Here is a 15,250-nt window from a genome sequence, read left to right as displayed (position 1 = left end):
CTAAAACTGCTCGACCTGCTTCAAAAAAAGATTGTGTGGCTCTGTATATAATGTGGATAACATTGAGCTCATACTGTATGCATACTGTATGTGAAAACGTGTTTGTATCTCCAGCTGCAGTAATGTTTGGTGATGATGTCTTTAGGGTTTGAGTTGAATAGCTAAAGTCGGTTGTGTCCTCAGCTCTGTGTTTGTAGACAAAAGACCCCCTGTCAAGTCAAATACTGGTGAACAATCTAAAGTAAGGAATGCTTGAAACTGAATCTGGCAATTATAATATCCGGAGAACAGTGATATCAACTTTGTTGCTTTACTAAAGAGATAGGGTTCGTAAGGCACATGTCTCGATGGAACTTTCTGAATTAGATCTATTTAGACCAATGAGTGTATTATTTTCATATTATATCACTAGATCCTTGAGTTAATATCAGCTTATGTTAGCTAAAGGAAAATCAATATATGTGTCTTCACTTTAAAAGTACCTCAAGGCCATATTGCTGCGGCAGTAATGGTCAGGAGATGGACACAACTGACTTTGAAAAAACCTTCAAAGCAGGTAACGTATCTGCAAGTGCGTGGAATTTTCCAGCAAAGAAGGTGAGCAGACGAGAGTGTGTTCAGTCAAGATTAGACACAGATGCTGATTGTATAATGTATGCAATGCCCTTTTTGTCAGATAATGTATTCATTGCCCTTTCACTTAAAACTGTATGGAGCCATTCCTGTAAATGTGCCTTGGTGAAAAGCAAATGAAACAGTTTGATGCATAATGACAAAGTCCTCCAAGTGTTGTTTTCCATTTCCACAAAGTAATTGCCAGTAACTTCACTTATTTTCACTCAGTCCTCTTGTTAAGGAAAACACCTTGATCGTAATGAGACAATATTTTTATCTGTTTTTTTTGTGGTCCGTCTTTTGGTATCAAGTATAGTTTTCTAAAAGTCTCTGCTGCTGCTCTCTCTGTCCCTCATTTTCCGTTCAGGGCCTATATGTTTGAGATAAAAGTGGGGACTGCTAAGTGGCACATGATTCCAAATACTCTTTGCTTGAGTGCTGTTACTGTGGAGACAGGACCAGGAATGTGCAGCGGGACGAAGTTGATTGTAGGTTGCTAAATGAAAAACACACTTCCCCCAGTTTAAAGTATGTTGTTCTCTCAGTCCATTAAATCTTTTTAAAGAAACTTTTGAGGCTGCCTTGTGCAAAGGATGTGCCTCATTGTGTGTTAATTGTTGTCATGCTAACACTCCCATGAATAAGATCTATACTTTCTATTTCTGTTGACGCATTGCAGATTTTACACTTTGAAAGCAGTGTCTTTCACAGTCGGCCCCAAGGGGGGTTCAGAAGTATATTATACCTAAACATACAGTATATTTGCTCATTTAATTAAATAATAAATGCGCCTAAATAAATAATCAAAAGTCTAGATAATTCACTGGGGGCTCTGTGTCCGCTGTAGCTAAATTGTGTCTAAAGTATTATCTACATGCTTTTATCCTTTTAATCAGATTTTAGCAAACATTCCAGGCATTAAACGCTAATTTCATGCTGTACGGAACTAAACAAGGGACAGTCCTCCTGACCATAAATACACCCGGGTAAATGGAAACAAATATAAAGAAGATAGTAGCTATGTCCGTCAACAGGTTGGCTTAGCTTAGCTTTAAGACTTAAACAAGGGGTGGAATCTCTATCCCATTGCCTAAGAGGCCACATATTAACATGTTACAGTTGGCATTTCTGAAATCTGTATTAATACAAAATGTCAAAAGAAGTGAAGTGCCTGATTGTTTATTGGCTGTGTGTAGTGACCTTTTGGTTTCCTGTTGCAACAGGAAGGTTGACAACCAGCAGAAACTTGGAATGGATACAATTTTAGTCAACAAACTTTAAAAAAAAAATGCTAGTGGGTGAATTTTGTTAGCTGTGTCCCACCGTGTTTCCAGATTTATTTTAGATAGATAGATAGATCCTTTAATAATCCTTTACAGGAAATTGCAGTGCCACAAAAGCTTCAAGACAGACATAACACCACACATTTCATCAGATAGCTTCCATACTTAATAAGTTAAAATATACATTTATATTTTATGCTAAGCTAACCTACATGGTGGCTTGCTGTCACATTATATTTGCAATACAGACACAAGTGGTATCAATCTTGTTGAACTGTTGCCAGAAAGGCAATCGTTTTTTCTATTTGAATCCAGTAATGGTTAGTCTTGTTAAATTCTGTTTTGATTGTCAAATTGTCGTTGATCCTTCGTCATATATTACAGTGATTTGTATGGCTTAAGGGATTGGAAATGATAATGTCACCACAGTTGTATCTTGGGAAAATCTCACCTCTTAGTGTTTTCTCCTGGGGAATTTGTGTGCTGAACGTCTCCAGGCTGAAGACTACATCCACTTAAGGCCAGCTGGGGTTGAGGAACACAATATAATAGAAAACTACAGTGTAGAAAGCTAGATAAATAATGAGAGGGGTGGGGTTATAGAAGTGAATGAGGATAGACCCTGTGTTCTCCTTCATTGTCTTTAGAAGCAGATGCAGAGAGCTCTTGGGGGCGAGAAGGTGGAGTACCGTCTCCTAAATAATACTGTGATATTGAATCAAGGAGTGTTGCTCTGAGGCCTGTCCAAAGGCCTTTGAAATAACTCTGTTCCCAATAACAATAGAAGCTTTGTATCGTCAGCTAAGTCCCAAAAGCTATTTCAACTGGAATTAATGGCCAATTTTCTCTTAAAATGAAAGAAAATACCGTTCAGTCTTGCATCACAGAGATGTAACAACTGAATCAAAAGGTTTTTTTTTTAGACATGTCTAAAGGCATTCACCGTCAGTGCTCAAATAAATGATTTTGATGTTTTCTTTAAACATGTTTTTTACAATGGCGAAATAAATTCTAAAGTCATTTTTTCACCTCTGACAATGGAATAGTTTTAGACTCCACTAAGAAACCCAAGATGCTATGAGTGCTTTGCTGTAGAGAGTATCAGTGTTCTCCTTTGTAAAGCTGAGGAATAATGGAGCTTGTCTTAAGTGTCTTTTTCCCTCAAGCCAGCTGTTGACAGCGATTGTTATGCCCGTATTGAATGTATACATCGCATGCAGTGATGCATGCAGCTGAAATGGCTCACCGGCTCAATCAGCCGGAATAGTCAAAGACATACAAGAGACATGGTTTTTGTGTGATATTGGATCATTATAATCTCTGAACCCTGACCTGATGTTTTATGACCCCTGTGTGCCCTTCAAACCAAACAGTTAAGCATTATGATTGCTTTAAATAATGTAAAATCTCATTAAAATACAAACCCCAACAGAAAAGTGTGTTTGTAAATGAACTTGTTGGAAGTTTCAAACTAAACCTCTCTGTAGTGTATGCCTACTATCTGGCATATGTACATGTTCATCAATGTGCACTGTCCCTATTTTTAAATAAAAATCAACGCATGTGTTTACTAAGTTGAGATGGGGTTAAACTTTCAAAGTAGTAATAATCAGGAAATCATGTTTAATTACTTTAATTACCCATTTACTGCCAAATGTAAATGTGACATTACCAACTGAAATAATGGATGATAAAGCTAATCTTAGTATACTAAATATGACCTGCAAAGAGTGAAGAAGAAAAACATGGTAAATGGCAAATAATGTTAAGCAACAGCCAAATAAACACATGCTCCTTTTTTAGTCAAATAAACAAGTAGTTTTGATAGAGGGTCCCAACAACAACAACATGGTTTTTAGCAATGTCTTGCTTTAGCTAGATTAACATAATCCAATTAGTGATGTTCCTAGGAAACTAATCTTTATCAAACGCAAGTTTAAATTCAGACTATCAACTAGTCTGAAATTTAGCACAATTAATCAAACACGGCTTAATAGGGATAACAGCATCTGCAGGCAAACAATGTCAAATCGGTATGCTGAATGTTGCTAACTTTAGCAGTGCTAGCACCCCTAACCTTTGGTCCTCCTTGGAGGTTGAGGTCTACATGCCTGTGCTGGTTATGCATTGCTCCAGTCGAGTGGTTTCCCCCTGCAATTTATTTGACTTTAAAGAGAGGGATTATGGCTCACTGTGCTATCTGTTGATGAGCTTTTCTCAACAGAAACAGTCTGTGCTTTAAGACAATATAGAGACAATCAGACCAGGCTGGAACTTTCAGCACTACTTTCTGCCTTTTCTATGTTTATTTCTTGGATTTCTCCGTCTCAGTAAGAAATGCTTTTACAGCTATGAAATCAGACAGTGACTCCCTCAGGAGAAGCAGTGTCAGTCACTGGCGGTCATACCTCCTTGAGAAGTTGTCAGATTTTTTTACCTGCGTGAAAGAAGAGTCCCTGTACCTCGCTTTTTGCCCCTTCTGTCCCATCCACAGAACCTTGTGTCCTGCTGCTGGCCAAAGTAACAAGACGTGCTAGCAAGCGAGGTTTAATCAAGGCTTTGTTGCCTGGGCTGCACAACTTGGTCCCTGACTTATGCAGCGGTGGCATGAAGTTTGTGCGCCTACATACATCCCTAAATCAAGTGTTTACCACTAGGCTGCACAAAAAATGTATAATCCCTCAACCAAATAAGCTCAATCTATTCTGAAGAAAATAAAATAAAGTTCTACCTATATTTACTTACTGCCGTAACTAAGAACTTTGAAAGGGCTTAACACACTAACTTGGTAATAATGGATTTACAAGTACATTGTGCAAACCAGCAAAGTTGCAATTTAATTTAAAGGCACAGAAAAAAGTCCTTCAATTCTATAATTTTGTGAGTGTTGAAAGACTTTAACCACTGCACCCTGATGCACTAAAATTATGAAATCAGTGCTTCAGGCAAAGCTGTTTGTACATACCAACAAACCAGGGTTCATACGTTATTAACATCAGTCAACTTTAAAGCATGGATCAGATGTCTGGGATTTTTGCAATGATGTGATATTATTTTTGCTGGCTAACAGAACAGCTAGTTTAGGTCTCTTTCTGTCACATCAGACCCCACAACCTGGAGGTGGAATTTGAAGCATCCTGCCAGTGCTGTGGACAGAAAGGAGGGGGGGAGGGGGGAGCACTGAGAAAGTTTGTGTAAGCATGTGAGCTAGAGGCCTGAGAAGGCTGAGGAATGTGAGTCGGGGGTGAGCAGAATTAACGGCGGCAGCTCAAAGCAAACCCCTACATATTCAGCGGCAGAATGAACAGGGCACATGTGTTGATGCACTTTTAGCTGGCATCACATAATCGCAGAAGTTTGGATGAATGATTAATGTTCAAATGCAAGCTTCCAGAGTCATGAGAAGGGAGAAAATCAGCATGAGCAACCTGGATTTTTCTGCTCTTAACCTTGTATTGATATCATACATAACAGTTAGTACACTACTTTGTTTCACTAGATAACTTGTGACCTGCGGTGAACGGCTTAAAGCAGCTCTTCCAAAGCAAATGTCACCCTCTTCAAACTGTGGCACACTGTACCTTCACTGTAAGTTTCCAAAGAATAAAGTCATTGTGAATCGGCACAGGATGTTGCTTTAAATACACAGATACGTGAAATACCTGCTGGCCTTGATAACTTGTAATCCCCTGGCTGTCTGAAGACTCAAGCACTGTGCCACTGTGCTCAAGTAACTTTGAAGAACAAAGCCAGAGGGAAAAGTAAGAAGCAAGCGGGGGGAAAAAACGCAGAAAGCAAATGTGGCAGAGGCTCCTACTCGGTCTGTTTTTCTTTCTCTTGTGGCCTTAGGGCAGCTTTTTGCTTCTGCCTTAGTGGGAAGGCTGCGTATATGGGATGGGTGTGTCTTCGTCATTCTTTAGATTCACCTTTCATGTGCTTTGTTTGGAACATTTCAGCCACAGGCAGTGGCAGATAGCCTTTCATAGTCTGTTCCGTTGTACAAATATAGGGTAACGTCTGTTTGTTTAAAGCATAGAGGTTTATAAAACTCTTTGGCTTTTACTTTATAGCTCAAAAAGACCAACGGTCAAATTCCCCCTGAAGCTGCAGTTGTGTTACAGTAATATTGGAAGTTTTCAAGTGAATAGATATAGAGTTATCCCCCGCATGCTGATAGATAAAAGGTTAAGAACTATGAGCAGAAAGCATGACCCTGTCCAAAGTGGAATTGTTCTGCTACAGCGGTGTCAGTCAGTCAAACAGAAGAGTACTCAAGCATGGACATCTCCTTGGCAGAGGCACAAGAGACGTCTCATACTTTCCCATTTGTCTCTCCTTTTTTCTTGTACTTTGTCTTCTCAGCTCATGTGCATGTGCGTACATGACCGTGATTTGCTCGACTGCACCTCCTCTCCTCACACCGACATCTCCGACCATTTTCACCCGCTCTTCCTCATCTTCAGCATTCTTTATTTAAAACCTTCTTTTCCTGATAATTCCCTCTCTGCGGGGGGCTGAAACATTTATCCTCCTAACCCTTTGTGTCTCTGCTGCGGATTGCTCACATAAGCTTTGCATTTTTAATTTATGTCTAACATTTGTAGTTTCCTGCACATTTTTTCCCCTTCCAGTAAGGATCTTAACTATCCATTGCAGGTTGTCAGTGAGATCATAAATAAGTCATTTCCCCATTTTTTTATTCTTAAGGTTTGGCGAAAAAATCTTTTTCTCCTAAAACATCTAAAGAGATGTATTTCTCTATGTATTTTCAGCTTTAAGCCATTAGTGTGATTATACAAAGTCATCTCATTTACAGTTCTGATATACCTGCCAATGTTGTTTTTGCTGTGGGACTCCTGGCTTTTAGGAAACATTAGGGAGCTACCTATTTTCCCCTGCTTGACTACCCTTCTTATTACATGCCTCCAGCTAAATTGAGAGAGCTCTAATGATGACTAATGACAAGAGACAATCCCAGGACGAAAAAAAAAAACAAAAAAAAAACTAAAGCAAAGAGGTGGCGGGAGAATAAATGAGCTGTGCCACCAAAATCCCCCTCCCGTGTTAGATTTTAGAATTTTTGTGGCAAGTTATCAAGAGTGTTAACTCGTCTCTGACAAAATCTGTCATAGCTCAAAGCAAGCTGTTCGGCTGGTCTCAGCGACACTCTTTCATAGACAGTTATCAAGTTACTGAAGAGCAGGAAAGGCGGTAGAGAATGGATATTCTCTGTAAACTATTTGAACCTTTGAAACGTGTTCTCGTTTGAATGGTTTTGTGAAAGCCCTGCTTCCTTATCTGGGGCACTAGTGACTGGAAGTGCAATGGAATCATCCCTATTATTGCAAATAGAAGACGCCCATACTTACCCAGCAATGATAAGGGTGTGTGCCTATACCATGCGTCACTTTTATTATTCTCAGATAATAAAAGCAAATATAGCTATAAAGCTTTATGGAACTTATCAAGGTTACATAGCCTCAGAAAATAACAGAGACACAGAAAATGGTTGTTATTATTAAGGTTTCCTTTGTCAGGAAGATATGTGTGTTTATCAGGCCACTCGTTGCCTTATAGCTTCTGCCTCAAATAATGGGACCACAAATACACAAGTTATCCACACAATACTGTTATTTGATTATCAGCAGCTCCTGCCTCTGTTTTGTCCCAGGAAGACCATTTTTTATTCTTTATTTTCTATTCTTTTTAAGTAAGAGTAAAATCCAGACTATAAATCGCGCCAAAATAAAAGCTGCATTGTGGGGGCCTCCCAGAGGGTATTAAAAGTCTTCTATAGCTATTTATTTTTGAACATGTTTTTTCAACACTTAAGAAACACAACCAAAATGCTCTGAAATTACTGTCATGGATTTCCAATTTAGTTTTGTTCAGTATCAAACCCACTTTCTCATTTCTCATCACATTAAACTGTATTCCTGCGTAACCATTTCTATTGCTTTGGGTAAAATCCAGAGTCTCTGTGAAGGGCTGTAGCTCTTTCTCCACCATCTGTTTAAGCTAGGCTTTCCAAACCTTGGGGTTCCAACCCCATGTTGGGTCGCATGGAATTCAAATTGGGTTGCCTGAAATTTGGCTTTATTGATTGATAATAAATATACTGTACATTAACATATATCTCTTCCTCTGGCCACAGTAATATACACAAAAAAGCCAGGTCAAGTCAAAAATGAATGTTAAATTGCAACACAATAGAAAAACTATTACATATTTGAAAACAAATTAATTTAGCAAAAAGCAGTATGTGATTTGGATGTCTGGAGTCGCCAGAGGTTTGTCGAGTCAAAGTGGGGTCATGAGCCCAGAAAGGTTTTGGATCTACCGGTTTAAGCCATGTCCACTTTACAATCCTGTCCACTTTACAAACCCACAGTGACGGTAACGTTGATAGTTGTGAGGGTTGTGGCTGCACGGGGGGTCTTGACACTGCATTCCATTGACAGCGCTTTAGTTGATTCAAGTGCCATCATATGGATAAAGAACCGTGCCATTATCAAATACCTCTCTCTGCTATTTTGTCTCATGAGTGTTTTGGACGCAGCCCACTTTTTAGATGAAAAAAACAAGTAAATAAATGTGAGTCTTCCACACGGTAACACTAATAAGGCGACTTATATGTGATGCTTTTCAGTTATTTATTTTCCCTTCTTTGTGTTTTGAAATGAGTCATTTGATGACTCTTGAAGCCATCGGATTTGTTACATGACAAGAAAAATAAAAGGAACTTCATTTCATGTTTATACAAATCTTTCAGAAACGGTCTAAATGTTCTCATTTCTAAGATGCTCCATGAGAGCCTTGGTACTGCCACCTCAAAAACAAACTGAAGGCGCTCATTGTTTATAGCCACATTACTTTACATCCTTTTCCATTTCTGACAACTGTGATGCTTATATAGAATAAAAGCAGACAGAAATGGATCTGAAGGTTTAGACATTGTACAATAGCTCAAAAAGATTTTACGCCCATTTAGAGTTTTCAGTCAGACAATGCGTACTCCAATTTAAGGTGATTTGATAAAATGGTTTACGACAGCAGCAATTAAGTTATCATCATAGTGAGGTTATAATTGAATCATTAGATGGCGAGTAAACACATTGAGTAACTCCTCGAACAAGCGAACCAAAACATAGACATGTCCATACAACCTCTGTTAAACTGAAACACCCTTCGCCTATTTCAACACACACACCCACACACACACACACACACACACACACACACACACACACACACACACACACACACACACACACACACACACACACACACACACACACACACACACACACACACACACACACACACAGACATGCACAGGGATGAAACACACTCAAGGGCACCTGGTGAGTGCTTGTAAGTGCGGTCAGTTGGAGATGCAGTTGAAAAGCACTAAACCAAATTCTTTGCTGTGAACTCTTCTGTTGGATTTTCTTCAGAAAGAGCAGGACATTAATGACCTCAGCCAGTTTCAGACATCTTTTTAAATCTAAACTAAAGTTGAGAGATTTCTGTGTCTATTAGAAATGCATTGTTTTTACACTGAGATAATCGAATACTTTTTGTATTACATTAACTTTTTGGTATAAAACATACACCTCTGAGATTATTGTTCATGAGAATATCGCAGTTTTTGCTGCATAGGTGCTTGTTCACACAAAACATCTCTCTGCTGTTTAACTTGGTTGTAAATTTTTTTTTACATTTTTGCATTTAGTTTGATAGTTTTATAAATCCACTTGTGGTTGCTTTAGATTGCCAGGCTTACCCATCCTCCACTCTTCCATTGAATCATCATACAACTCCCAGGCCTCTGAAAGCTCTTTTGTTTGCTCAGCTGAAGGCTACAGCCCCCACATGGCAGTAAGAAAAAAAAAAAAACTTCCCTGCGAGTGAATGTAAACAGGAGAGCACTGGCTGGTTGTCGTTAATCTTTCACCTTGACATGTTTCAGTCAACGCAGCCTCAACCAACCCCTACATCTGCCGGTTCAGGGTCTGCTGGTGTTCCAGCTTGTGTTCTGTTCGTTTGCCAGAAATCGATTTTTTTTTTCAGAGATCACTGATAGTGCAAGAATAGATGTGAGAGTCAGGGCAAGTGTTGCACAAAAAAAAAAAAAGTTCCCTTATATTGTCAAGGATAAAAGAGCTAATTTACATCTCTCTCCTCTCTTAGGTGTTATCCGGACACAAGAACTGCTCGATCATGAGACGACCTCTCACTACTGGCTCACTGTCTACGCCATGGATCGTGGCGTGGTGCCCCTCTCCGCCTTCGTCGAGGTCTACGTCGAAGTGCAGGACGTAAACGACAACGCGCCACAAACCTCCGAACCTGTCTACTACCCTTCTGTGATGGAGAACTCCCCCAAAGATGTGTCGATCATCCAGATCAACGCAGTCGATCCAGATGCCAAAGCCAGCGATAAACTCACCTACAGGATCACCAGTGGCAACCCCCAGGGCTTCTTCGCCGTCAACGCAAAGACAGGTAAAATTGCTGTTGGTTTGATGGGAATTAATGTCTCCATTCATTTCATCTTTTGAGAAGGAAATGCCTTCGCTGAGTCAAGAGCTTTTTACTATATATCAGGACAAATGGTAACCTTGGAGATGTCTGTTAGCGTCAGAAAGAAACATATGACGACTTAAAAGAAGTCAGCTCATAAAGATTTGAAAGGTCGCCGTCTCCCAAGTATGACATTTTTCTAGGCTTCAACGTTAATGTGATAAAATATTAAAAACCAAAAAGCTTGCTGACAGTCTTACATTGCAGACATCACATGTTATTCTCCCTATTAAGCAAAGATCCATCGGGATATCCTGATACATGATAAACAGACATTTTGCTTTTTTCACCACTAAGATATGAGCTGCTTAAAAGGATACACAAAGAATTGCACTACATACTGTATATTCAAATGATCCTTTGAGACTTGGGGGCCAGATTTTTGAAACGTACTGTAGTTTCTGTGAGCTTCCTGTTCCTGTTTCTGTTCCTGCAGAAAAGGAAGAGCAGTGTGAACACAATATATATTTTTTCTTAACCCAGGACAGGAGTGGGTTGAGCCTACAGGGGTTTTTCCACTCTAACACTCTAAACTGTGTTCTCGTATGGTGCTCTGGAAATGGTGTGATGATTAATATTTCATTGGGTTCTTTAAAAGTTGCAGGAGCAGGCTATGTTTAGTCGAACAGCATAGAAATACGTGTAATAGGTGCAAAGTGAAGCTACATGTATGGACAGAACCTCTCTGTGAAATGTACAGATTTATTCTTGTTCTGTTGGAGTCAGAGATGAGAGTAATCTGAAATTTGTGTGACTTGTGTTTTAACCCACTGAGAGCTATTTGGTTTATATCAGTTATTTAATAGATATGAACAAAATCAAAAAAATGTTTTTAAAACTTTGTATGCAAGTGCTCATTAGACTAAAAAGAGGAATGTTTAGTGAAGCAGTTGCTCCAGTTCGTCCTCACTCACTCGTGTGTGGTCCTGATTCCCAAGGTTGTCCCATCAACATTCTGGAGTTATTTTTGTTGGAAGTAGCAATGTGAATTTTTCTGACCAAATAAGGATTGATCATGTAGAATGTCTTCTCAAACAAGCCTCACAGTAACACTAGGCGCTCCCCAATGGACAGGAAAAGAAGAAAGAAAAAATAAACATTACAGAAAGGGGAAAAGCCTTAGGTATGCGGACACATAAGGTTGGTGTTTCTTCCACTTGCATGACAAGATCGGCGCACAAATGCTGATAAGAAGCCTGTCTGGGAGGCTGCAAAGGGAAAGCAGTGGGAAATTGAAAATTTATCTTCCAACAAAGCAGTCATACATAACACTGCTTTAACTGTGTAGGTAAATCTTGTGCTGTGGAGAAAATATCTTCACAATCGTTTTCGTCCTCAAGATATACTCTGGGGTTTTTCTGCCTTTTTATGGGCCAGTTATGTTTGGTTATATTGGTGCCATAGCTGGAAAGACACAGAAGCAGCTGATTTTTAACTGATTGCCATTCCTTGTTGGGATTTTTACGTCTTTTCCCACCAAAGCGGATTTAATCTTTGTTATATTGTCAGTTTTCTCCTTCCTGGCTCACAATCTACTGTCGATTGGTTCTGGCGTCTGATAGGAGCCCTCAGGAAACCTTCAGTGAATCACTTATTGAGTCTTCTTAGCCCACATATCTAAAGTAATTATTTCCTTCTCCCAGGATGACAGAGTTTTCATCTAAGCTTATGGCAAAGTCCACTGTGGGCAGAAACTCTTTACAGGCTGTATCTTTTTCTAGATGCTTTTTTTCCTTAAGCTTCAGAAGAGCTCTAAGGAAAAAGAAACTGTTTATGGAGGACAGTGAAGCAAAAGGAGAAGACCCTTTCATGCATATCAAAGCACGTTAAAACTTTAATCAGTGGGACACCAGAGCCCCTTGTGTCAGGTTCAACAAAGAAGGCTTTTAACAAAGAAAACTTCATCAAATCACTGCTTTGCCCTTTGGATTTCTTCGTCCTGTGTGTTTTTGAAGATTGCAGCTGAGAGTGGAGGAAGAAAAGTAGATGAGGAGAGAAACAAGAGGAAACAGAGACTTCTAAAAGAGGCTTCTAATTTAGAATTGGATTGAGTGTCTTCAATGATTACAAATGATGCTTTGTTTCCTATATCCGTGGTATTAAATGAGATTGAAATAGACCTGATATCTCTCCACATTATCAACCCAGTATGGCGTTCTCACCGCATATTATAGGTTTTTGAAAATGTTTAAATTTACAGCATGCAAGTCTCTGTAATTACACGTTCTTAAATTGCATTGGAAGCATAGGCCCTGTCTTGGCATATCTACAAAGCTCTACAGAGGGGTGGAAAAAGGGAAAAGACGTTAAGGCCTGTGTTTTGTGTGTGGCTTTTGGAACTTTGTTGGCTTGTGTTCCAAGCTAACTAGCTAGCCTGCTATCATGGGTAACTGCTTTTCCGAGTATGCTCGTCAAGCTTCAAACACATATGGAGGCTTTGCTTTGACGCCTTGGGTGGTGTCGGTTGCCCTTTTTTTTCCTTATAGACCCACATTGGCTCTGTAAAGCCCAGGATGAAAGGCTTAGGCCTACTTTATTTCTGCCAAGTAAACAAGTCCTGCTGTTTTGGCTGTTCTCTGACTTTAGTTTGTCATTAAAGTGCAAGGCCAGCTCTTCTCTCTTGCAGAGACTCTATTGCAATCCCACCGTCTGAGAGCTTATAACTCAACGTTTTTTGATACAGCTCGCTATTGAAGGGATTGGAACAGAGGGGGAAAAAAAAAAGAAACGGGGCAGAGCGGTGTGGGGTGCAAATTGTGCCAGTCAGCTGGATATGAATTATGTGTTCTCAATCAGTGTGAGATCAGTGAATTTGAATATTGCTGTTGGGGTGTGAAATTTTAAAAGATGAACCAGAGCTCAGATGTCTGGTGGCACAGATCTCATCCCACCCACAGACATGACCAAGGCTGTTCAGGGCTCCTAAGCCCTAATTTGGTGGCTGCGGAGAATTGTATCTCCTGGATAACTCAAAGGCTTGTTGTCAACAGATCACAACATACTCTGTGATGTGTGAGACAGACAGAAACATAATTGTATGTGCTGCATTTAAAAAGTCACTAAGTATTACATAGTCAGGCATGGGTGCGATAAGTAAACTCAAGGATTTAATCTTGTCACTAGTTACTAGTAACATAAACTAATCATTGATATTTTTGATCAATTAGGGCCCACAATGCCTGTCGAAAGTTTTTGGCTAGTGGCCGCTTGCCACTAGCTGTGGCTTTATCTCTGGTTAATGACTACTACCATAATGCTCTACTACCCAGATGTAAACCAGCAAAGTAGACAGAGTGCATCATGTAGCGTGGAGCTGTGGTGGTATTTTGATCTAAAAAATAAAGATAAAGTTGTGTGTAGTCACAGGCTATGTCAGGTTAACCTGGCATATAAACACTCGACCTTAGCAATATGTAACCAGCACTAAAAGTGGGTGTTAGGCTGCAATTAGGACTGGAGGCTGGTGGTGCTGTATCTGTCATCGGCTAGTATGCACTAATCTGATAACATGATCTATTACCCGCACTTCATATGATCTAGTTCAACAATCTTGTGTCACTGGCAGGAAGTATAATGATTAGCAAAGCTAGTAAAATGTCAGCAATCAGTTGTTCTTTATCAAACAAGTCGAGTTTTCCCTTTCTTATTTATTTTTAATGTATTGAATTTATTCAATTGGGAAAGTGCTCATTAATTACCAGATCACATTTAACATGACACCTTACAAGACACCGCACAAAAACCCACAAGAAGTTTTAGGTACAAAATCAACACATTTGTTACATTAAACAGACCCATGTACAATTAGCTGGTTAAAATGCAGAATGAACCAGATGCTCTGTGCATCAAAGAGGAGACAGAAAAGATATGAGTACATGACTGTTTTTGACTGAGTACATGACCAATATTTGAGTTTTCTGTTAAAGATTAAGTGCATGTCACAGTCTCTGATAAATGCTGATAATTTGTTCTTCTAACAGACCCAAACCTTTTGACTAAATTCAGTTCTCCGTCTTGCTACATTAAAGTCTCCTCTAGTTTGTGCTCTGGTGTTATTGAAAGTCCATTGAAAGCTTTAAAAACTATCAGCCATTACTTAAGTCTAGGTATTGGTATCAGTAAGGGACAAAAAATCTTATCAGAACATCTGTAGCTGTTGTTCACAGATGTTATACTTGGCTGTAGCTTTGGCATAAAAACATTTGGTCTGCACATAAATCGGGACAACCAGCCCACTTGCTGTCCACTTTTATTCCTCTCTTCATAACAGAGTTGTCAGAGAGCTCTGAGCCAGTCCAGCTGAGGTGTTTGACATGAGTTGCCCACCTTTTCTGTTGAAGTGTGAACAATCTTCTCTACCTGGTGAATCACTCTCTCTTCTCTGAAATGCTGTTGCAGTGCCATGAAATGTTGGACTTTGTGCAAAACTCTTACCCCAGAACTTGTGTTAGGATAGGGCAACCAAGCAGAATATGAAGTCAGAATGTACAGACACACTCACAGAGGAAGTTTTTTTTTATGTCCAAGCAGAGAGAGAACTGGAACAAAGATCACTGCGATAACTATCTTATCTGGAAAACAGTCATTACTCTACTTCCTGTTGTGTCCATTCCACTTCTCCATGGGTGGCATTCATACCGGTACTTTCAAACGGTTCTGCTGTTGTCCATCGTTTTTGAGCATGTTTTCATTTTTCCATGATGACATGGCGCATGATATTTATGCCCAAAGCACCTTAAGCCAATTTACAACTCCACCCCATAATG

At 39.6% G+C, this 15,250-nt stretch overlaps 1 protein-coding gene across 2 annotated transcripts in view; it reads left to right on the top strand.

Annotated features, from left to right (window-relative positions):
* The window catches only part of fat1a (FAT atypical cadherin 1a), a 78,686-nt gene that overhangs the window by 8,660 nt on the left and 54,776 nt on the right, over positions 1 to 15,250 (top strand). For both annotated transcript variants that reach the window (XM_065956569.1, XM_020647177.3), the window contains exon 3: positions 10,092 to 10,406. In XM_065956569.1, coding sequence (XP_065812641.1) covers positions 10,092 to 10,406 — 315 coding nt within the window. The remainder of the gene's footprint in view (positions 1 to 10,091; positions 10,407 to 15,250) is intronic.

The sequence above is a fragment of the Labrus bergylta genome, chromosome 1, assembly GCF_963930695.1.
Source record: "Labrus bergylta chromosome 1, fLabBer1.1, whole genome shotgun sequence".
In the NCBI taxonomy this organism is placed as follows: Eukaryota; Metazoa; Chordata; class Actinopteri; order Labriformes; family Labridae; genus Labrus; species Labrus bergylta.
This window is presented reverse-complemented; position numbering and strand designations above follow the sequence as displayed.